Source organism: Mastigoproctus giganteus, chromosome 5 (genome assembly GCF_048544385.1).
Source record: "Mastigoproctus giganteus isolate SK-2022 chromosome 5, ASM4854438v1, whole genome shotgun sequence".
In the NCBI taxonomy this organism is placed as follows: domain Eukaryota; kingdom Metazoa; phylum Arthropoda; class Arachnida; order Uropygi; family Thelyphonidae; genus Mastigoproctus; species Mastigoproctus giganteus.
Genome location: NC_143579.1, coordinates 80,979,362 through 81,004,203, shown reverse-complemented (window position 1 = coordinate 81,004,203; position 24,842 = coordinate 80,979,362). Strand labels below are relative to the sequence as shown.

At 38.7% G+C, this 24,842-nt stretch overlaps 1 protein-coding gene across 1 annotated transcript in view; it reads left to right on the top strand.

Moving 5' to 3' along the window:
* The window catches only part of LOC150085523 (germ cell nuclear acidic protein-like), a 114,494-nt gene that overhangs the window by 74,831 nt on the left and 14,821 nt on the right, over positions 1-24,842 (top strand). The window contains exons 4-5 of the mRNA XM_090374588.1: positions 11,072-11,179; positions 19,711-19,933. Of these exons, the coding sequence (XP_090230714.1) occupies positions 11,072-11,179; positions 19,711-19,933 (331 nt within the window). The remainder of the gene's footprint in view (positions 1-11,071; positions 11,180-19,710; positions 19,934-24,842) is intronic.

Here is a 24,842-nt window from a genome sequence, read left to right as displayed (position 1 = left end):
ATGATGCCACCTGCCAGACAGCTATTTCCACACATCCCAACTTTTTTCAGATTTTGGTGGTTTAATATGTGTATTTTCCAAATAGGCTACATATCTCTGTTATATTTTAAAATATATTCTATTGAATTTATTGATTGATCCAAAACCACACTAGGTAGCTCTGTTCACCTATCATGGAGCATACTATTGCTGTGTGGTGTCTCCAAATATATCAAATGTCAGATATGTACCAGAAAATAAAAAAATTCTTCCATCACTTATGTAAACTTTACAGGGGTCTACTTCAGCCAATCTGATAGCTCTTGCCACTATGAGAAAAAGTCTCCTGCTTGTCCACATGCTTTTCTCATTTGTTGTAGTTTGCTTTTTTATGCAGTTAGCTTTTTTTGTGGTGCCTTTTTCTTAATTCTCTGTTTAATTACCATATTTTTTCAGATGATAAGACAAACCCACATTTTAGAAGACAATTTTTGGTAAAAAGTATTTTGTTGAATATATTATAAGCACAAATTCATGAGCTCACTTTTTACTTACTAAATGAAATGTCATGTCAGTGTAAAAAGCTGTTACTCACATAATGCATCCTTTACTTGCAGTAGCAAGGATGCATTACAGTATCAAGGTAGTATTATAGTATCAAGGATGCATTATAGTATCAAATGCAAGTGCTGAGGAAAACTCAGCAGAGGAGTCTTGTTCTACCTGAACAACACGTCTGCTCACAAGTCCATCATTGGCATGGTTGCACTGCATGAGTACAGCTTTGGAATCATGGGCCATACCTCATATTCACCAGATCCAGCACCATTGGATCTTCACCTGTTTTCTAATTTGAAAAAGTACCTGACTGGCATCCATTTTCCCACCAACAGTAACATCATTGCAGTGGATGCATTCCTGGAGGCTCAAGAAAAAACTTTCTTCACAGCTGGAATCAAAGCATTGGAGCATGTGGCAAAAGTGTGTTGACCAAAGTTTGCTACAATTTAAATAAGTTCTGTACAAGAGAAGAACTTCAGTATTAAAAAAAAAAAAAAAAACTTTAGTCGGGTACCCTTGTTAACACTGTACTGAATTTTCAGTACAGATGGTGGTATGGTTGTTTTATGACATAAACACCATATTCTTTCACACAAATCTGTAAACAAACATAATTTTCATGTTGGAATCTCATTTGCCAGCATGTTTCACTAAATATGTAATTTTATATAAACACTCCCTGTTCCTTCCAAAATTTCTCAATATGTTAGGAGGGAAGACAGAACAAATGCCACTAATCTCAAGCAAGCAATTAGCTGCTCAGCTAGTAAATCACTGCAGCACTGTCAGATGCTAAAAAGACAAAGGATCAAAAACTGTATTATAGTGTTTAAGGATTTTATCTATACAAATTAGCATTAATAGAGCATATGATGCAAGAAAGCAAGCTTATATAGCATCAGCCAAAAAAAAATCACCCTTCCCATTTCACCCATCCATTGGTGAAATGATAAATTCCATTGTTTAGTGCAATTGCATAATTTAGGCATCATTATTATAACATCTAAAAACAGAAAAACCAAGTGCAAACTATTCTGGTTAAAAAGAACATTGTTTTATTAGGAAACTCCATTTTCAGGGAAATGGGGAATATTTTTTGTAATAAAGATAGGTGGAGTAGAACCAGGGTATGTCTGCTGGGAGCAACTATTAATGATGTCACCAACAGATTGTCAGATTTTAGGGGGGTAAAGAGAATATTATTATTCATGTGGGGACAAATGACATTAAACGTACACGATCTGACGATTTGTTGGAAAAATACAGGACCATGCTGAGGAAATGCCGCAAGCTAGGTCACAATGTCTATGTGTCTGCAATTCTGCCCAGACACGATAGGAGGGATTATATGTTAAAAGCCTTGGGGATTAACTCAAGACTTGAAGGACTCTGCAAGGCTTTAGGGGGGAAATTTCTATCAGCATGGCCCACACTTGTAGGTAGAAGGAATTTGTTTTGTAGAGACGGGATACACTTAAAACAAAGGTGGTGCAAAGGTTTTTTGCCAGTATTATTGAGGATACCTTAAAGGTTCAGGGAAACTGCTAGTTAGGGGGGGATGTGGGTAATACTGACACACGTTTATCTGATAATATTGGTCAAAGTAACTGTTGCACATACTTCAAGAGTTCTTATCTGTTACCCCAACTGGACATATTATCTAGATGTTCTGGGGCAGAAACGTTTCAAGTGAGCGGGTAGCTAATGCCAGGGAAGAGAGCCTAAAAAACTTCAAGGGTTGTGTTAGGGTAGTTAAATATACAAGAACAGTAAGTCTTAACTGTTTATATAGTAATGTTAGAAGTGTCGTCAATAAAATGAGCAAATTCGAACTGCTGGTTAAACAAGTAATGCGGACATAATAGGGCTTACGGAGACGTGGTGCCACCCGGAAATTGGGGATGATGAGTTTCAGTACGGCTTGTATAATGTATTTAGGAAGGATATGGTAGATAGAAGGGTGGTGGGGTAATGCTTCTTATCAGAAGCAGCCTGAGCGACAATAGCTTTCCTGGATTCAGACGTTTCACATGCTAGTATAGAATCCGTATGGTGTGAGATAGTTGGAAACAAAGGTATAATGCGAGTAGGAGTAACCTACAGATCAGGTGATTGTGAAGATTATGACGAAAGCCTCTACATGCAAATGGAATAGGCAAGTAAGCGTCAATGTCTTATTATGGGTGATTTCAATCTGCCTCTAATTGATTGGAGTAAATGGAAAGGAAACTCGACATGGGGAACAAAATTTTAAAATCAACTAGATGACTGTTATTTGTATCAACATGTCAGGGAAAGTACTAGAGAAAAGAATATCCTAGACCTCATCATCACCCATGAATCAGATGACATAACAGGGCTGACAGTAGAGGAACCAGTAGCAGGAAGTGATCACGGAGTTCTAAGGTGAAGAGAGAGGTAGTAGCAGTAAAAGGCAAAGGAATGGGTTATAATTTCAGAAAAGGAAATTACGATGCCTTAAGGTACTACATGGCCTCTATTAACTGGATAGGTATTGCACAGAGAGCGAATACAATTGAATTATGGTATACCTTTAAAACATTAATCACAGAGGCCTTGAATGCATATTTAGCATTAAAAAGTACTCCACGAAGAGGATTCCAAGTTGGATGAATAGTGAAGTTGCCACATTACTTGAGCAGAAAAAGGTGGCATGGAAAGGTTACAGAGCAATAAAAAGTACTGAAGCCTATAACAGCTACAAGATGATCTGTAATAGAGCCACAGAAAAGGTTCGACAGGCAAAGGCAGTTTATGAGAAAGCACTAGCAAACAGAGCGGGGGGGGGGAGGGATAAGGAATTCTTCACATATATAAATGCCAAGAAGAGCAGGACAAACCAGATCGGACCTTTACATAAGGGAAAGGGGATAGTATTAAATACACCAGCTGCCATTGCAGATGAACTCAAAAGTTATTTTGCATCGATATTTACAAATGAAAAACCTTTTGTGGCAATGGGAAATTGTGGGAGCAAAGTTGAAAAATATGTAATTAATGATATTGAAATTTCGCAAGATTATTTAATGAAAAAACTTTCGAGTCTACAGGCCAGTAAGGCTCCTGGATTTGATGGAATATACCCTATAATCTTAAGGGAGGCGGCAAGTGAGTGCATTGAACCATTGAGGCTAATTATGCGAGCATCACTAGACTCTGGGGAGATTCCCTTGGATTGGAAAAGTGCCAATGTATCTCCCATACATAAGGGTGGCTCTCAGAGTGAAGTGGGAAATTATCGACCTGTCAGTCTGACTTCAGTGGTAGGGAAAATCATGGAGGCAATGATCAAAGGTGGAATTCAGGATCATTTGGATAGAATTGAAATTCTCAAGGATACTCAGCATGGTTTTGTAAAGGGAAAATCATGTTTAACAAATCTGGTTTGCTATTTTGAAAGTGTCACTCACGAGCTGGGAATTATCTTAACTCGAAATCAAGATATCTCGTTTTACTCGGAGATATCTTGAGCTTGCTGATGTCAGCCCATGCCACCAAATCATCTAAGATGGGTTGAATTTTGTCCTCTAATACCTTACGTGACCTTCCTTCTATGGCAATCACGAGATCATCGGCGTAGGCCACCTTTAGAGAATCCTCGTGTGATTTCGTGAGCCACTGATCTAGTACGGCATTCCAGAGGAGAGGCCCCAACACTAACCCCTGGGGGCATCCTCTCGAAACCTGGGCCTTGTAAGACAGATGCTTTGCCTTGACCATGATGTATCTCTCATTAAAGTATGATCTCAGTACCCTGTACACATAATTATCACATTTAGCCAGCCTTAAAGACCTGAGGGCACTCTCCCACCAGAGGGAGTCGAAAGCACCCTCAAAGTTCACAAAAATTGCCAAAACATATTTAGAAGATGAATTCTGGATAAAGTTCATCACCGTAAGAATAGCATCGTCGGTGGACCTCCCTTTTTTGAAGCCAAACTGACAGTTTGAGCATAGTTGGTTTTCCTCAAATTTCTTTAGTATTCTGGGAGCCAGAAGACGTTCATATAACTTTCCCAGATTAGCAAGTAAGGAAATTGGTCTGTAAGCACGGGGATCGGATATATTTTTCCCTGTCTTGTGAAGAATCTTGAGCAATGCCAATTTCCACTGATTTGGAAAGTATCCTTCCAGGAGGCATTTGTTCAAGAGATTTAGCAGTACTTGTGGGTAAAAGTTGAAAAACTTGACGATAACAAGATTCTCCACAAGGTCAATTCCGGGGCATTTTTTGCTGTTTAGTCCAGCTATGGCAGAACCCAACTCCAACAGATTGAAACACTCAATCAGTTGAACCCGTGTACATACTGTTTTCAAGACGTATCTTGCCTTGCTCCAATGTATCCAACTCTGGAATATCTTTAGGGAACAGACTTGACACTATAGCATGTACCGTGGAGCTCCAGTCCTCAGATTCTGCTCCGTTTATTCTTACTGTATTGTACACTTCTCCACAGATTAATTTGTTTCTGGAGATTTTGTAAACTAATCCCCACGGTTCTGAATTTCCAACCTGTTTGACAAATCCTTGCCAACAATCTATTTTAGCATTAGCTATTTCTTTGTGGTATCTCCTTCGAAGATCTCTATAAGAATCCTTGTATGCTTGAACATCCTGTCGAGACAGATGTCTGTGATTTTGATATTCCTTCTTTGCGTTCTGAACTTGCGATCTTAAATTTGCAAGATCTGAGTTCCACCAAGGGACAGGAGTTGTCTTGTTGTGTTTTTTCTTTGCTGCGTAATCCGTGGCCAGATACAGCTGGGTTTGAACAAAATCAACAATCTCCTCAGTCATTAATATATTAAGGGATTCGATCATTTCGGTTGTAAAGACAGCAGAGAGGAAATCTTTAAATTTGTTCCATTTAATAGTCTTAATGGAAAATCTCCTAAGATCAGTAAGTTGAAGGTCATCAACTCGCTGCCCAGGAAGAAGACCATAAACTATGGCACGGTGGTCACTGTTGATTAACTCTGGGACAACATCCCAATGAGAGATACAACAATCAATTTTGACAGAGGTCAGAGTAATATCAATGTTGCTTTCACCGTTGACGGTCGAAAAAGTGTAGGGTTTATTAGGCAAATTTTGAACAGTAAGTCCATGAGCAAGAATAACATCTTCCAAGGCCGAACCACGAGGGTCATTAAACCCGCTATGCCACATATTGGATTTTGCATTTACATCACCAGAAATTATCAAGTTTTTCGAGGCAAACTTTGTACATAATCTATCTATACTGTGCAGAGCCAATTGGAAGTCTTCTGACAGCGGGCAATAGAGAGAAACGATATAGAAATTTATAAATTTCGAGGAGACAAGCACACAGACTGCGTTCTGAGAACACTCACCAGAAATAGAGGTGACCACTAAATCGTTATTCAGAATGACGATAGCTGTCTTGGGCGAACTGTCAAGCGAGTGCACAATTCTTGCAGAAGTTGGGAAGCCCATTAGCTTAAATGCTCTACCACCAATTTGTGCAGAGCAATAAGGTTCCTGAATACAAATAATATCCATTTTATTCTCAAATGCCGCCACCCTTATCTCGTCCATAGTTGCTCTAGCTCTTTGGCCGTTAATTTGCAGGATTTTAATGCCCTGGTAAGAATAATTTACACTCAAAAGAGGATTTGGATTAGCCGTGTTATTCATATTGTGTTCTCTTTTCTGTCAATTCCACCGCTCTTATGTATTCGGGACAGCAGCTATCACGAACAGAATGTTGAAAATCTCGATTTCTCCTCTTACAGTTGACACATTTTGGTGGCTCCTATTTGTGCGTGCATTCCGAGAAGACGTGGCCTCCATTGGCACAATGGCCGCACGAGACTGTTTTGTGCGAACAGTTTTGCGCTGAATGTCCATACCCCAGACAGCGAAAACATTTAGAAACAGCTGTAAAATGACGAAACTTGTGTGAGGAGAACCCCAGAAAAATACGATCATTTTGCATTATATATTTGTATATTTTTGGAGCTAATCCAATGACCCAGTTAGTAACACGATTCCCTGCACCAGAACTGAACCTGAAAGTGGTTCCTTGCCTCACCTCTTCCAAGCTACAGCCAAAGTCTTTCAAGTTTTTAATGTAGAGATCCTCTACAATGTCCTCTTTGGAATAATCCTTGGGGATATTGTATATTAGAACAGTGGGACGTTGCAAACGGGGTTTATCCATAGCCAGACCAATACCAGTCAGCGTTGTGGAATTGCAAATGGTTTTTGCATCTGTATAGTTCATCGTTTCGACTAGAACACCATTGTTTCTTAACAATCTAATGTTTTTAATCTTGATATTTCTGTGCTCTTTTCTTATTGTGTCGGTGACCTTGTTTTTTATGTCCTGACCACTGGATATTGAACTGTCAGGTGAAGGCTTTAATATTATTATATTGTTAGGATCACTACTAACCGCACTTTTGTTCCTGGGTTTATCATATTCTGTAGTTCTGGATTCAGATACACTTTTGTGTTCTTTAGTAATAACTCCTGAGGGGATAGTCCGATCAGCCGGACATTGTGCCCAAGTACCAGTGTCTTCTCTAACAACGTCTGCATAAGACGTAAGTTTAGGATCTTCTTTAAAAAGGCTTTCAAAAAGGTTTGCTCTTATTTGCAATTCCCCTGCCTTGACTTTTAAACGCTCATTCTCAATTATTAGTGCAGTAGTTACAGCCTCAAAATCTGACCATAAACCCTGGATACAATTAGAGGCAACCTTTGTTACCTTACTCGATTCGGATGCTAAGTATTTCCCTAGAGATCTTTTAATTTTTGTAATTGTATTATATACCCTTGTTGGGTCAAGAGGTTCAGAAAAATCAAATCCTTCCACAAAAGAAGTGTTTTGTGTCAAGTCAGACTTGGGCAAAGCTTGTTCCTTTTCAGGATTTTTATCTACTTCAGAGTATTCATGTACAATTTCTTGATTACTCAGAGAACTTAAGTTTGAGGTATCCTGTGCATCATGATTCTTACATACCTTTACTTCACTGAAATCCGAAGTAAGAGAGTTTTTCTTTTCATCAGTATTGGAGATCTGAACACATTTTTTGATCACTGTCTTAGTTTTGGCGAAGCTAGATGTTAGCAATTCCTTTTCTCCTTTTTTACCAACAGTTTTTACATTTGCTGTCTTAGCTATCTGCTCCCCAGCATCTACGTCAGTCCGTTTTGGGCCCTTTTTTCCAGCTTGCTTTAAAAAGCGCTGAGAAGCTGATTTAACTGGGAATTCGTTGTCTGAATCAGACATAATCGTGGTACGTTTTTTCCTGGCACTCTTAGACAGGAGTTCTGGTGCAGATTTAGCACTCGCATCTGAGTCCATAGTCTCAGACTCAGAGTTCTGAGAGCTAGGTATGTTTTCATCCATGGGATTGAAAAAAAAAAAAAAAAAAAACACGCACAAGATATATTAATTAAAATCCTCTTCCCTGAAAGCGAAATAAGTTTATTTTGTTTTGTAGGTGAATTCGGTGGCAGGTAGCTTCTGCACAGCAGCTGGACGAAAAGAAAACTAGCAGTACAGTGCTAAAATGAGTGAAGACTAATGAACATATGATATTAAGTCAAAATACTGCGATGGCGCTAGTAAATGTTTTCCGTCTCCATGACAAAATTCAAAAATGGAATATTTCAAGTCGCCATTATCATCCATACAAAGTCTATGGGATAATGGTATCTCTATGGGAGATTTCAGAGTTTTAAGTATAAGCACTATGCAATGCAATGTACGACTATGAAATCAATTACTCAGTTTGTAATATAAACTCATGCAAATAATTCCACAACCTCACGGTCCCAACAACCAAAAATCACTATGCACTATGCAATGCAATGTACGACTATGAAATCAATTACTCAGTTTGTAATATAATCTCATGCAAATAATTCCACAACCCCACGGTCCCAACAACCAAAAAATCACCTATGAACTCACCACAACTTTAACTTCTAAGAACACATATTTATACATAGGGGGGTTGTCAATGAACACATTAAATATCTCAAAAAGCAAGGCACATTCACTACACATGAGCCACACTGGACGACACTTAACCTGATTAACCTGAATTATCTTAACCTGATTAAGTATTGCTACTTAATCAGGTTCCAGGTCTAGCTGAGGACAACGTGAAAATACTAGTTGAGAACAAAACAAACTTTGAGACTTTCCAGACCTTTGCAGAATCGGTCTTTAAGAAAAGACTTCAACTAAGAACTCAAATCCAAAATCGAGTATAAATCTGACAGCTGAGCAGTTAATATAAATGTTGGTATCCCATTAAATAAAAATAGGATGACTTGTCAGATATGTAAATTGAATTGTATTACTAGGATTTAGAGTCAAAATTTTATTATCTTTTGTACATATGTAAATATTTACTTCGTTTTTTTTTTTTGCTGGTTTCCAGGTTTGGGCAACCTGGGGACGGGATTGCTGGCACCCACCGGTATTGCACTATCTCCGGTGGGTGTGGGATTTGTGCCCATGGCACTAAAGGTAATAGTAGACCCAGGCTTGGCTGCTTGTGCCTGGGGGCAGGCAGCGGCTACCTGGGTGTTGGCTGCTCCCTGGTGGCAAGGTGGACATACACAAGCGATAAAAAGCTTGCTGAGTTTCTGCACCACCACAGACGTGCAAGGTGGAGATGGGCTAAGGCCTAGGAGCCACCCTTGATACAGGTAAAACACACACACACACACACGTGTTCATATATAATATAGTATATATATATAGGTATAATGAGAATGATAATGCTAATGTATATAAAATTGTATATATATATTCTCTGTAAGTTCTTGTATATAAAATGTAAAGAATTGTGTTTACAAATAAATGGAAAAAAAAAAAAAAATGTTTATTTAGATTTCAGCAAAGCTTTTGACTCAGTCCCACATGAGCGGTTGCTTTATAGCTGGAACAGGTTGGAATCACTGGGAAAATCCTTAGATGGATAGCAGGATGGCTTCAGGGCAGGAGGCAGAGTGTTTTGATAAATGGCTATTCCTCAGATTGGGTTGATGTAAGAAGTGGGGTTCCCCAAGGATCAGTATTAGGACCACTGTTGTTTTTAATTTTCATAAACGACATTGATGAAGGGATAGAGGGCGTGATGTCTAAATTTGCAGATGATGTTAAAATTGGTAGAGTAGTTAATGATCACTGTCAAGCTGAGCTTCTTCAGAGAGACCTAGATAGACTTCAGGAATGGCCAGAAAAATGGCAACTATGCTTTAATCCAACAAAGTGTAGGGCGTCTCCGTAGCCAGGTTGGAAGGAGCAGCAGTACGTAGCAAATGCTTCTTGATTAGACTGGGGTTCGAGCCCGTCATCACCAAATACGGAGGATGCGGAAAGGTCAGAGAATGACCACCGCATATTCCCGGAGCAATATGGCCTTAGTTGCTAATGCTCCTAAAAACCAAATAACATAACACATAACAAAGTGTAATATATTACACCTGGGAAACAGTAATCCCAAAATAACTTATTCACTTGGTGGAGTTCAACTAAACCCAGTACTGTAGGAAAGGAACTTGGGTGTTACGATATGGTCAGACATGAAATTCTCTTCGCATTGTAAACAGGTTGCAAGGAAGGCCATGGTGTCCTATCGATGATCTATCGAACTTTTGCAAGTAGAGATAGGGACGTGATAATCCCATTATATAAAGCTTTTGTTAGACCACACTTGGAATACTGTGTTCAAGTATGGAGACCACACCTAAAGAAAGACATCGAGCTTCTTGAAAGGGTGCAAAGACAGGTAACTCGCCTGGTGAGATTGGCAAAAGGGCGTCCTTATGAAGAAAGACTTCGAATATGTCGGTTGCAGAGTTTGGAAACTAGACACCTTAGAGATGATTTGATTGAGGTGTTTAAGGCTCTGAGAGGCATCAGTAAAATGAATGAGGACGAAATTTTCAAGATTATAAATAATGCTAGAACTAGGGGACATAAATTCAAGTTACGGGGGGGGGGGATTGTTTAGATTGGACTGCAGGAAGTTTTATTTTAGTCAGCGAGTTATAAATTACTGGAATAAGTTGCCTACATGGGTGGTAGAGGCTGACAGTTTGGGGAAATTCAAAGGTCATCTGGATAGTACCTTCGGGTCAGGGAAGCGTATAGGATGATAGGTTTAATTTCCTTTTCTTTTATTAATTATTATTATTTATTTTATTTATTTATTTATTTTTTTTATTTATCATTGTTTTATTCGGGGTTTTTATTTATTTTTTTTCCTCTTTGGCTAGTACAGCATAAGCCATAGGCTTTCTTGCACCATGCAGCCATTACTAATACTAATATTGTGAAGGGTTTTCAAAACAGATGTTATAATAATTATGTAACTTTCTAGTTATGTAATAATGATGATTAAATATTATGAAAATTATGTGGTTACATCATAAATCTTTAAATCATAATGTTTTTAAAAAATACAAAATAATAAAAAGTTTTTCCTTCACTGTGGTGTAATGAAGCATTTCTCATTGTAGGGCTGAAAGAGTAAATAAAATATATCCTCTTCTTCCTAGAGTATCAAGATGCCATAATTATGAAATTCACACAAAATATATTTATAGGTGCAAAAGATGTGGAGGAACGTAAGTACATTAAAATTCTTAAACTTAATCCTTAATCATTGATTCTCTGACTTGTGTGACAAGTAACTTATTTACTGACTTTTATTCAGCAACTTTTTAACTTGAATTTTCCTTTCCTTGAATTTTTTAACTTTCCAGACTGAAACTTACACTTCCCTATATACTGAACTATTCTGAATATAAGTAGTTTTTGTTTTTCAGGTATGAACAAGATTAGTTTATTAGAATTAGTATTGGTAAAATGATTCAAGGAATCATGTCTATACAGCAACAACTGAAAAAACAGACAAAAAAAAAAAAAAAAAAACTTTTTTACCAACTTGTTTATTATTTTAATAATTTGTCTAGTCCTTTTAAGCTATTTAATTCCACAGCACTAATTGCAAATTTATTCCGACAATCAATCACTCACTGGCTTAATGCAATTAAGCCAGTGAGTGATTGATTCCATTCAGTTTAAATTTTTCCTTTCAGTTTAAATTTTTTGGTTCTTGTGGCTTGTAACAGATATTCCCATTCCCTAAGTTAAAATAAGCTAGGACTTTGCTACCTGGGAGTCTAAAACATTGCTGGAACTAATATTTAGGTGACACTTGTGAGTCAAGGGGACTGTTAGTAACTGGGCTTGCCCCCTTTTGCAAGTTCTGAAACACTCACCTAGTATACTGGATGAGACCAACCAGGTGTGAACCAACATAATCAGGAGTTAAGGTGTGACATCCACACTACATAGAGAAATACTGCCCACTGTGTTTCCAAGCAATACTAGGTTGTAGATGATTCTCATCAACCAGTGAAATATCACCACTTTGCTTATTGGAGGGCTGAAGTTGTTTTAAATCTTCTGGTGGTAATGTTTGCTCAGATTGTGTCAGTGAAATTATTCTTGTAGGGATGAAATTCTTTATTCCACACTTCACCTTAAAATCTCATCCTTCATCTAAACCCTTCTTTTCCAATAAATGTGCTAAGACTGTTCAAGATAAGAATATATCATATCAAAACTGTCTCGCATCCAAATCTCAAGCTTCATTTATAATCAGTTCAAACTAGATTTTGAACAGGCTAAGAGTAGAAAACTTGTTTCTTGTCAAAACAGTGGTTCAGCATCCTGGTCTCTTTCCAAAGATACTGGCTGCAACTTTGGTACATCTACACTTCCACATTTTTTAAAATCTGCTTCTATTGCCTATTCCTAAAGACAAAGCCAAAATACTAGCATCCTACTTTTCTTCTAACTCTTGTATTGATGACTTACCAAACCACCCCCTACAAATTCTAGTTCACTTCACTCAATGCCTCCTGTGGTGTTCCGTCAAAAGGATGCCAGAAGAATTTTGAATGATGCTGATGCCAGGAAAGCTCCAGATCCTGATGGCATTTCTCCACTTGTTCTCAAAACCTGTGAAGTTGCACTTTTACACTTCCTTATTCCACTGGTATTTTTTCCCTCTTCTGCTTGGAAATTTGCTCATATCTAGCCAGTTCCAAAAAAAGGGTGACAAATCCCTCTCATTCGATTATTGTCCAATTGCACTAACACTTACCCCACTCTTTCCTAAGTAATGGAGAAATCCATCAACTTCCAACTTCTCAACTATCTTGAAATCATCTGTCTGATCAGTGATCGCCATTAAAAGAAGAACTCTTTATTGCAAAAAAAGACACGCTACAAGCCAGGGATTAATTGTCCATCTGCCAGTGTAGAAACTAACAGTTCAACTCAGAATTTGAAATAGATTGAAGAATGGTCATTACCATTCTTTTTCAAATCACTGGCTTCTTATAAATGCTCCTCGAAGTGACAGATATCTCCATATTTGGAAAATAGGCATTTTGTTGATAGCTTGGGTATTTTTGCTGTTCTTTATGTTTATTAGTGGATCATGTATATGAAAGGCATTTTTCCATTATAGTAGCTGGAAGTCTAAAGAGACAACGGCACATTTTGAGTTTCTTTTTTTAATAGTATTTAAAAGTTTAAATGGCATTTAATAAATTAAATGAATAGAGATTTTTTTATAGTTTTCACAAACTAGAAGAAATTAAGGATAGCTATCTGCATCTTTATGTGTATTTCACATCTGATAAGAAAAATTCCTTTTAGTTTACTGATTTTTCTTGATAAGAAAAATTCCTACAAGTTTAAGTGAAAAACACAAACGTAAAAAAAGAGTGCTTATATAAATTTAACATAGATACAGATAAAACCATGTGACCGCTAAACATGTAAGGAGTCCATGCATCACTTTGCCTTTATTTTCACCCTTATTTCATAGCCAGGATGAGAATTTGTTTAACCTTGATTTTGTTCGGAAATACTGGGTGAGGTGAAGACCACTATACAGTTATAAACATTAAATTAATATAAATGAATAAATGGAACCATTTCCACCATTCCCACAACAAAAATTGGTAAAGATCCTGACTTGAGCCATGGCCAATCTTAAAAGTAAGCAGGTGAGCTAAGGTACCAATATGTCAGAGCTCCACTTACAGTTGCTACTTGGTTTTGGTACCAATTTGTTTTACTATGTTGTGGGTTGAAAGTGTAAAAATTTAGCACCAATGAGACAAAACATTATGACCAGCGAGTCGTTATGCAAATCGAAGAAGTTGCAGGTGAACTACGGCGCTTGCGTGGGTTGGGACACATTACAAAAAACACCTGATACTGAGCTCCATTAATCAGTGTTACTCTTGTTTTTCAGATGGGAAAGGCGGCGGACTTAAGCGAGTTTGACAAAGACCAAATTGTTAATGGCTAGATGACTAAGTCAGAGCATATTCGAAACGGCACGGCTGGTGGGATGCTCACAGTGAGCCGTGGTTAGTACCTACCGAAAGTAGGACGAGGAGGGAAATCCCATGAATTGCCAGCAAGGTGTTGGACGTCCACTGCTCGAGGTGAGTGACGGCTCTCCTGGATGGTACGTGGCAACAGAAGGGCAACTAGGCAGTAATTGGAATGCTGGAGATAGGTGTAATGTGTCACAACACAGTACATCGAACCCTGCTGAAAATGGAGCTGCAGGCCGCTCTGAGTGCCCATGCTAACCACAGTTCACCGGCGACAGTGCCTACAATGGGCAAAGAACATCGAAGCTGAACCTTGAGTGATTGGAAGAAGGTTGTCTGGTCCAATTAATCATGTTTCTTGTTGCAATGTGTGGACAGCCGGGCATGTGTGCATCATTTACCTGGGGAAGTGATGGGGCCTGGATGCACTGTGGAATGAAAATAAGCCAGTGGTGACGGTGTCATGCTTTGGGCAATGTTCTGCTGGGATTCCTTGGGTTCAGTCATCCATGTGCCAGACAATCTGATATCTACTACCTACCTAAACATCCTTGCTGACCAGGTACACCCTTTCACAGCAACGGTCCCCTCTGGCGGTGTCATCTTTCAGCAGGATAATGCACTATGCCAAACTGCCCGGATTGTTTGAGACTGGTTCACAAAACATGAGGAAGACTTTCAGGTATCCCTGGCCTCCAAATTCCCCAGACATCAAAACCCATCAAGCATCTGTGATTTGTGTTGGAACAGCAACTCCGATCTGTGGCGTCTCAACCATAGACCTTACCAGAGTTAAAGGGTCTGCTGGTTATGTGTTGGTACCAGATACCAAGACACATTTAGAAATCTTATAGCATCCATGCCTCGCTGGGTATGAGCTGTTTTGGCTGCACATGGAGGACCAACATCATATTAGGTAGGTGGTCATAATGCTTTGGCTCATCGGTGTATAGTCGAAGTTCTTTATAACGACCCTCTTTTTAACATCCCAGCCGGGATGTTAAAAAGAGGGCATTATAACAGCCTATTTGGCAGGACCTGGTCAATCACCCATAAACCTAATACTGTTTTAATATGACCTTGAAAGATGAGCAAATTCTCTGTAATGACCCAAGAATTTCCACCACTCTATCTTAATTTTACTTTTAGTATTTACATTTCAAAATGAAAGAATGCTTATTTATTGAAGTTAATAATGAGCTTGCACAGGCTGACCATAGGAAATAGCTCATTGGCAATTCTTATGCTGACTGGAAATACTCACTTCAATTTGAAGTTTCTTTCATTATACAATGTGTATAGACTGTATGTCTATCAATATATATGTTTATCAATATACCAATCATAGACAAAAATTAGATTTTACAATCTGTATATAATGGCATGCATTTTAAGACTGGCACTGCTAAAGAGTTTAGCATTCCTAAACATATACTGTTTGCCATTCTAAGAGGTTGAAAGCTTCAAAAAATCTGCTGTACGGTCAGTTCAGAACAAAAGGTGAAGTATCTGGACCTTGAAAAGATACTCTTAGCTAATGATAATGTGTGCAAAAATCATTCCAGTGGATGGAAATCTTTTAAAAACTAAGGGTGAATCGTTTACACTTCAGATGGATATTGAAGATTTTCTGGAGGCAGCTGTTTGGAATATGATACTCTACGACTGGCTCCTGAGGAACAGCTCACACACACTACTCAGCTTTCTTATGCTGATGACATGATTATCATTGTCGAGGGTCCATCCTGCTCTATCATAGAAACCCAAGCTGCAGTTGCTCTCCCTGCCCTGTCTGTATGGGCTATGGAAAACAAACTTAGTCTCCACCGAGAAGAGCAGAACCCTCCTATTGAAAGGCAAACTGGACTTCTCCAGACCTCCTACCATAAGGCGCATTATGGCCTTAGCTGCCAATGCACCATTAAAAACCAAAGCTAACATACGTTTTAATGGCTGCCCATTGAAAAATTACTGATTGGTGAAGTACCTAGGAGTAATTTTGGAGAGACAACTGGAGAACTTTCATCCTTCATCTCCAAGCTATCAAAGAAAAGATAAAAAAAAATTACATCACTATGTTAGCACACTTTACCCTTAAGGACAGGATCTAAAAGGACTGACTCTACGTGTCCTATATTCAGCAGTATTTATACCAATTGTCACATATGGAGCTGCAATATAGTACCATTGAATGACTATAGTGCATGCACAACGTGAATGTCAGCAAATTCAATGACTTATGCTACTACAAATGACCCACATGTGTAAAATGACATGGCCGACCGGGCTAGCCGGGTGGGTAAAGTGCCTGCCTGGCAACCCAAAGGTTACGGGTTCGTATCCCGCCTCGGGCTTGGATCAAAGTACTGCAAAAACCTTGGGAGGTGCACTATGGCCACAGAAGCTGATGCGCCAACTACCAAAAAAAAAAAAAAAAAAAGAAAAGTAAAATGACATCAACTGCTGCCCTACAGGTACTAACAGGCTGCCTCCCCTTGGACCTCCACGTCACTTTTATTAGACTCGAACATGCTGTTAAGAAGAATAAAGAAACAGGATTCCTCACTATTCAAACCCATACCAATACCCAGCAGGAACACAAATGTGTGTGCTAATAAACTTATGGCAAAGCCTCTGGAATAACTCCACAACTGGTGCAACTACTAAACTTTTCCTCCCTGAAGTAACCTACTTCAACAAACAACATTCTGCTTGTTTCTTCCCTAACATCTATGCATCCTTCCTATTAACTGGTCATGGGTCCTTCACGGGACTCCTAGAGTTTGGCCTAGTCAAGGATGTCCTCAGTACCTGCGGAGAACCTGAAGACTGGAATCACATGATGCACTCATGCAACATGTACTTAGATCTAAGAACCCAACTATTCCTAGACCTCCACGCTACATCACTTGCCTTCCATACACTGACCAGTTATGCCTCCACACAGCAACTGATACCAAGTACTGGAAACTCCCAGTCATGAAACTGCAAATTGGGCCCCTAACCTACTCTTATTGCTGGCCCAGGGTGCACCCCTGGCTGGGATGATCCTTGGGCCACCCAGTTAGGTGCCCCACAGACACTGGTTCGCCATTGTGGCAGTCTTTGATTCTTTAATTTGAACTTTACCTGTTCTCTTCTCCCTACCCACCCACTGTCCTTCTCCAGGACTCCCCCAACTGCAGCTAGCACTCTTCTTACTCTTTTTTGCCTGGGGGATGCATACACTTTGCCATCCCCCACTGTCTTCCACTTTCCTGTCTTTTCTCTACTTTTTCCTTGGCCCCTCCCCACACTTGCTCCTGCAAGAGTGTGGACAGCCCATCAGATGTTTTTCTACTCCCTGGCCTGGCTCCTTGTGCCAGTGGATGGATGCTTGGAGGCTCCTTCCTGGTGACTGCACTTCCCAGTAACAAAGAGGCCAGTCAAACAACACACTACACATGCAATTCACACTGACTGGCTCTGTTTTGCAGCATCACAGAGTACTTAACATGGATTTGTGGGAAACCACAGGAACTGCATAACAATAACACTGTGTCCACTATGAATATTTCAAGTTCAGATGAATGGTCCCAAAAATTATGAAGAATTGAAAGGAGAATAATTTAAAAATTGTAATTGACATATTTAAAATATGTCAATGACCAGAATGACATCTTAAATGCAAATGAAACTGGACTTTTTTTCCAAGTTGCCACCAGATATAATGCTTACATTTAAAGATGAGGAATATAGTAACAGATAAAAGGCAAAACAAGATGTCATTCTCATAGTAACAGACATGTCAGGAACAGAGAAGCTTCCTCTCTGATCATTGGGAAAGCCCAGCAGCCCCAATGCTTTAAAGGTTTGGAGATGTTGCCAACTTCATATCAAGCAACCCCAAAGGCTCTTGAATGTTGTCAAAAATCTATAAAGAATGGATAAGAGATTGAGATCAAAGGATGAACAGGGAGAACAAAAATTTTGCCGTTTGTTGAAAGCTGCACTCCTCGTTGCCGAGTGAATGACCGGCCTAAATGCAATCACTGTTGAGTACCAGCCACCTAATATGGCATAGGTTCTTCGGCTACTTGATCACGGTGTAATCCAAAGCTTTAGAGAAAAACTATCGAAAAATGCTTTAAAAAAATGTATGCATTTCAAAACCAAAATACAATGTGTTTTGGTTTTGAAAAAATGATCACCAATTGTTAAAGTTTGAAATCAATTTCCTTGTCTGTGGTTAGGCCTTGATAATTAGATAATTAAGCCTTGATAATTAGGCCTTGTAATTAGACATATTACTGTACATACACTGATGAGCCAAAACAGCTCGTACCCAGCGAGACATGGATGCTACAAGATTTCTAAATGTGTCTTGTGGTATCTGGTACCAAAACGTAACCAGCAGATCCTTTAACTCCTGTAAGGTCCATGGTTGAGATGCCGCAGATTGGAGTTGCTATTCTAACACAAACCACAGATGTTCGATGGGATTGATGTCTGGGGAATTTGGAGGCCAGGGCAATACATGGAAGTCTTCCTTATGATCCGTGAACCAGCCTCGAACAATCCAGCCAGTGTGGCATGGTGCATTATCCTGCTAATGCCAGAGGGAAAGACCATTGTCATGAAAGGGTGTACCTGGTCAGCAATGATGTTTAGGTAGGTGGTAAACGTCAGAGTGCCCGGTAGACATGGATGACTGGACCCAGAGTATCCCAGCAGAACATCATCCAAAGCATGACACCACTGGCACCACTTTCATCCCACGGTGCATCCAGGCGGCATCACTTCCCCAGGTAAACGATGCACACATACCCAGGCATCCACATGGTGCAACAGGAAACCTGATTCATCGGACCAGACGACCTTCTTCCAATCACTCAAGGTCCAGTTTCAATGTTCACATGCCCATTATTAGGCACTGTTGCCGGTAAACCATGGTTGGAATGGGCACTCAGAGCGGCCTGCGGCTACGCAGTCCCATTTTCAGCAGGGTTTGATGTACTGTGTGTGTGTGTTGTGACACATTACTCCTGTCACCAGCATTCCAGTTATCGGCGAGTTGCGCCACAGTCGCCCTTCTGTTGCCACATACCATCCAGGAGAGCCTTCACTCAACTTGAGCATCAATGAACCGTGGTCGTCCAACACCTTGCTGGCAGTTTGTGAGTTCCCCTCCTCAAACCACTTTCAGTAGATACTAACCATGGCTGACCATGAGCATCCCACCAGCTGTGCCATTTCAGATATGCTCTGACCCATTTGTCTGGCCATTACAATTTGGTCTTTGTCAAACTCGCTTAAGTCCGCTGCCTTTCCCATCTGAAGAACAAGGGTAACACTGATTAATGGTGCTCAGTATCAGGTGTTTTTTATACCATGTCCCGACCTGCACACGTGCTGTAGTTCACCTGCAGTTCCTTCGATTTGCATAACGATTCACTGGTCATAATGTTTTGGCTCATCGGTGTATGTACTAATGTATGCCATAGTTACTATACATAATGTAATTTACAAATTAATCTTACTACACTGTACAATCTTCACTTTCTTTTTTAATACTGATATTGTGAACTATTGATATAATGACCTTTCAACATAACAGCCATTTTTTTCATTCCTCTGAGAGCTCACTACAAAGAGCTTTGACTGTAGTTCAGATTGAAGATGATTTGCTTTTTAAGTATATAAATGAAATTCTTTATATTTTTTAAAATAATATTTCTTCCCTTTCTTTGTAGTATTGGCCGTCATTCAAAATCTCTTGACACATCAAGAAAAGTCTGTGGAAGGTGCCGAGGTTCATTTGAACTTTTAATAAATAATAAACCTGTCAATACCTCTTCAGCACCAAAAGGTTTTGCTCTTTTTGTCAAAGAGAATTATAGAGAAATTAAGAAGTCACATGGTGACCTAAAGCATTCTGAAATTATGAAAATGTTGAGCAATGACTTTTCTAAGCAAGTAAAAATCAGTTCATAAAATGTTTTTAAAACTCTATTGTGACTAGTGTAATTTTGACAAAGAAAAAAATTTAATTTTTGGTGTAAGTTATAAGAAAAAGTTTTCTAATTTCGTATAAGGTTTCAGTTATTTTTCTCTTCTATCATACAAGATATAATAAAAAAGGAAAAAAAGATAATGACACTGCCTAATCATTTTATTAGAACTATGAAGGTTTAGGCTGTATGCAACAATCTATGCAAAAATTTGTGTAAATCAAAGAGGTCACATGGTATTTTTTGATGTGTGCAGGAAAGTGCTATATAAAGCCATGTAACCTGACTAGTGGCCATATCAGTTCACTAACAATAAGGAACATATAGGATCTCAGACTCCCAGAGGTATAATGGTTGATATGTGTTTAGGAAGTGGCACAATGGAGAGGATGGTTTCACTTGTCAGTTGTTAAAGACATGCTATTTTATCTAAAATGAATGAAAAAAATTCTTGGAAAGTAACTGAACAAATGCAGCTGTGACAGAAGATGCAACGGATGGAGCAAGATGCTCACCATCTGAAGCAGATTATTAAGTGTAATAATTTCTCTGAATTGGAAAAATTAATCTCTATATTTAATGAAAGCATCACATGGCATCAATAACAAAGAAAGCACTAAAAACATATGAGATCTTTGTGGAAACACTCTGTTCTCAGGTGCCAACCAGAAAATATGGTTACCTTTGTGCCTGGAATGCAAAGGGGGACTGGAGGTAATTCATGAGTTTGATGAGTCTTAATTTACTTTTCAGCACTGTTAAATTGCATGCCTGGACAGAACTGCACAAGGCACTGGAACCATCCTGTTCTGTATTGTGTACCAATAGTACAGGCTCGTGGAGGAGTTGAATTGGTGTAGAGCATGTTTTCTTGGAATGCTCTTGGTTCCCAAATCCTCCTGGAGGCCATCCTGAATACCAAAGCATTACCCAAACTTTATTGTGGATCAGGCACACTTGGTAAGGTTGCATGTTTACCCCATAGATAAAGAAGGGTACTTTCAAGGTGACAATACAACCATCCACCATGCTAAATGTGTGAAAGGGTTGTATGGGGAACTCATGGAGATTTCAGGCATCAGCCCTATCCCAAATTTCCGTTCTCATTCAAACATCTGTGGAATAAACTGGAAAGGCATGTTTGTCATCACAATCGTCAGTCCACATCACTCCAGGAATTGAGGATAGTTTTGTTACATGAATGATCCAGTATTTCTTGTGTTACTTTTCGACATGCTATTGGTTCATGGTCCTAAAAATGACCAGGCAGTGTATGGAATAAACTTCCATAATAATGAGGGTTAATAAAAACCCAAAAAACTTTAAACCCCCATAACTTTCATTTCTGCAAAATTTGCTGCACACTTGAAAGAAACCAATTACATAAACTCATTGTAACTTTCATTATCATTTCCTAAGTCTTATGGTACATATCTTTTTACATTAGTTAAGAATCTGTAGTTCTGGTGAATGGCAACTGATATTGAAAAAATAAATACAATGCAAGTTCACTATAATGAGAGCTGAGAAAATCTGTTGTATACTCACTTCTAATGTCCATCCATCCATACAACAATAATCTTCTTTGATGCATGGAGACAACAGGAGAATGAAATAGTTTAAGTATTTTTCACATTTCTTTTCCGTTCTGCTGAGCTTAATTTTAAAATGTAACTTGCAATTTTTCCTAGCGAAAGGCACTCAGCAGTGGGACACAACAGGTACAACCACTTGGATGCTGTCCTCCAGTAATGAAAACAAAAATTGAAGGTAAGATCCTTCATTCCATCCCATGCTCCAATCAGAACTTCTTTCCATAATTCTGAAGCATGTAAATATATCATTACATGGCAAATTGCATCAACACCCAGTTAAAATTGAACCAGAGATGTGTATTTTCAAAAACATGAAACATTATATTATCACTGCAAGCACTCATATTTATGGTACTTACTATATACTAGCAGTAGCAAAAGTTTTCCCATGCTGTGTGCCAAAAACAAGGTGAAACAAAAAATACAATAATTTTCACTTGCTGTAGAAAAAAAAGACTGACTAAAATCGGTATGAGTTGTTATTGTAAAATCAGGTAATAATGCTTGTTTTTAATGAGAAATTTGTAGCCATATAATTCTGCAATACAATTACATTCATGGTTTTCACTACAAGATGTGCCGACCCCATACGTGGGAAAAGGCAAAGAAGAAGAAGACTACAAGATGTGGCTAACAGATCATGGAAATAAATTTATAAGTGAGCATGCTCATAGCACGTGCCATTGGTTCATTACTGATTACAGGCTGCCAGGGCAGGTCATGGGGTTTTGTCAATGAAATATAGGAATTTTGCTAGCAGCGAAAAGGAGGTGATTGTCCCTCTGTATAAGGCAATTGTCAGGCCACGCCTTGAGTACTGCGTACAGGTCTGGATGCCTCGTTTTAGGTTGTAGATTTGCTTGAGCGTGTACAGAGAAGAGCAATAAGATTGTGAGGGGAATGAAGGGATCCTCTTACCAAGAGAGGCTTAAGTTCTGCAAATTGCAGTGGCTGGAGACTAAGCACCTGCACGGTGATATGATCAAGGTGTATAAGGCCTTGAATGGGTTGAGCATGCCGAATTCTGATGGGATCCTTCCACTTGTTCAGATTACAAGCCTTAGGGGGCATAAATTCAAATTAAGAAAAGACAGATGTAGAATAGATGTGCGGAAATTTGCCTTTAGCCAGCGGGTGGTTAATTGCTGGAACAAACTTCCATCTGTCGTGGAAGTTGATAAGTTAAATAAATTTAAGGAGGAACTGGACAGGCATTTGGAGGGAATGGTGTGATTTTTTTTTTTTTTTTTTGGCTGATGCTGCATAAGCTCATACACTTGCTTTCTTGCATCACATGCAACTACTACTACTCTCATTTTTGCTTTCCTGCTTATGTCACGCCTAACTGACAATGTTGCACTGTCCACCCACGTCAAATGGATGCACTGACTTTGATTTAATCTGCTTCTTAAATTAGAGCACAACCCCCTGTCCCGTCTGTATACATTGTACTCCCTATACATCCCTTATATCTGAATGACACCACATGTCTGCATTTGATGTCTTGACCAGTACTTCAAATTCATCAAAGTTGTTTACTATACTCCAGCATTGATATACATGCACCTGTGTTCACATTTCCCTGGAAGTCACAGTTCAACTCTCAAAGAGCTTTAGGTGGTTTGCAAGCCACAGTTTGGCCACATCTGGTGTATATAGCCTAATCAGAAGATGACAGTCAAAAGTATGAGCTTTAAAGACATGATGGGGGGGCGAATAAGCTATCATTCCTCGTCTTATCACGGGGTTGAATAAGCTGTCATTCCTCATTTCATCACGATAATGTATTTCATAGTGTTTTGATATTCAAGATTAATTTCATAAAGTGAAGTTTGGAACAGGTGTCTAACTAATAATTACTGTTGTTGAATTTAGTTATAGTGGAAGTCTTGAATGTAACCCTGTGTATATGTTAATGTCAAGTTATACTTATAGACCTCTCATGAGATGAGGAGTGATGCTTTTTCATACTCCCTAGTTCCCATCATGTCTCTAAAGCTCACACTTTTGGCTACTGCCTTTGTTAAACCTTAAATAGTAGAACTTTAGACCAATCATGTACTAAATAAGATTATAATAGGTGCATTATGGCCTTAGTAGCCCTTGCACCAATAAATCCAACAAACAACAACAACAGAACTTTAGACATTGTGGCACCAAATACTGTCTTTGCATATCAATTATCAATGTGTAATATAAAGACAGTAAAGTTTTATAATTAGCTTTAAATTTAGTTTTAAAAAATTGTCTCCTGAGATTTCTATATTTTATGTTCGTTTTTTATTTCAATGTTGTATATGACCAACTATTGTCATTTTTACTGCAAAACAAGCAAGTACTATTCCAGTTTATGAATAATAAATATGAAAATGTACAATTAAATTAAACATTAATTGGACTGTTTCGAAGTAATGTTTCCCTGCTCTGTAATGATATTATTGCCATCTGTGAAGGAATGGTGGAATATCTAATGAAGAAGGCAAACACCTCTCCTTTAATTGCACATCTTCATGATTGATTTATATGTAATTCAATAAACACGTGTATAATTCACTGCTTATTTACTGTTTTTCTTAGCACTATATCTCAATGTAAACTTACACTCTGGTGGTTTCTGGCAAATATGCAAGCCTCGCATTATGCAGCATACTTAATAACTTGCAATGCCAACATGGACATTCCTTGAATGTTCCACATGCATAGTTTAGCAAGTCACGTTAGTATTGGATTTGGGCGGCAAGTCACGTTAGTATTTGATTACGTTTGTCATTTTGGAAGTGAATTCTGTACTGATATCATGGATTATACTGCTGTTTTGCATTTATTTTAAATTAAAGAACCCCTCACTATGGCTCCTAAAGTTAATAAACCTCATACAGAGAAGAAAAGAAGAAAAACATTAGTGACAAACTTGATATAATCCAAACTATTACATTAGGATCACCTGGAAATTCATATACACATGTGTAGTGTCTGTAAATTTTGTGTGTTCTCTGCTCAATTTGCCTGTTTTGATGGACGCAAAACCCGTTTCTGGGAGAAAAACCTTGCTATCTATGCTGGGACCCACTAACTCAGCCGCAGAGTGAAAAAAGCCTATGAAAGTTCATTGCATCATTGACTGGATTCAAACCTGGGCCTTTTCCACTCGGTGTGGGGAGGATGGTGACAATACCACTATGCTACCTGTGCAGATTAAACTTGATGTAATAAAGAAAATAGAATGGGGCAGAAGTGTATTAATGGCAGAATATAACATTGGATCGTCTACATGTTTTT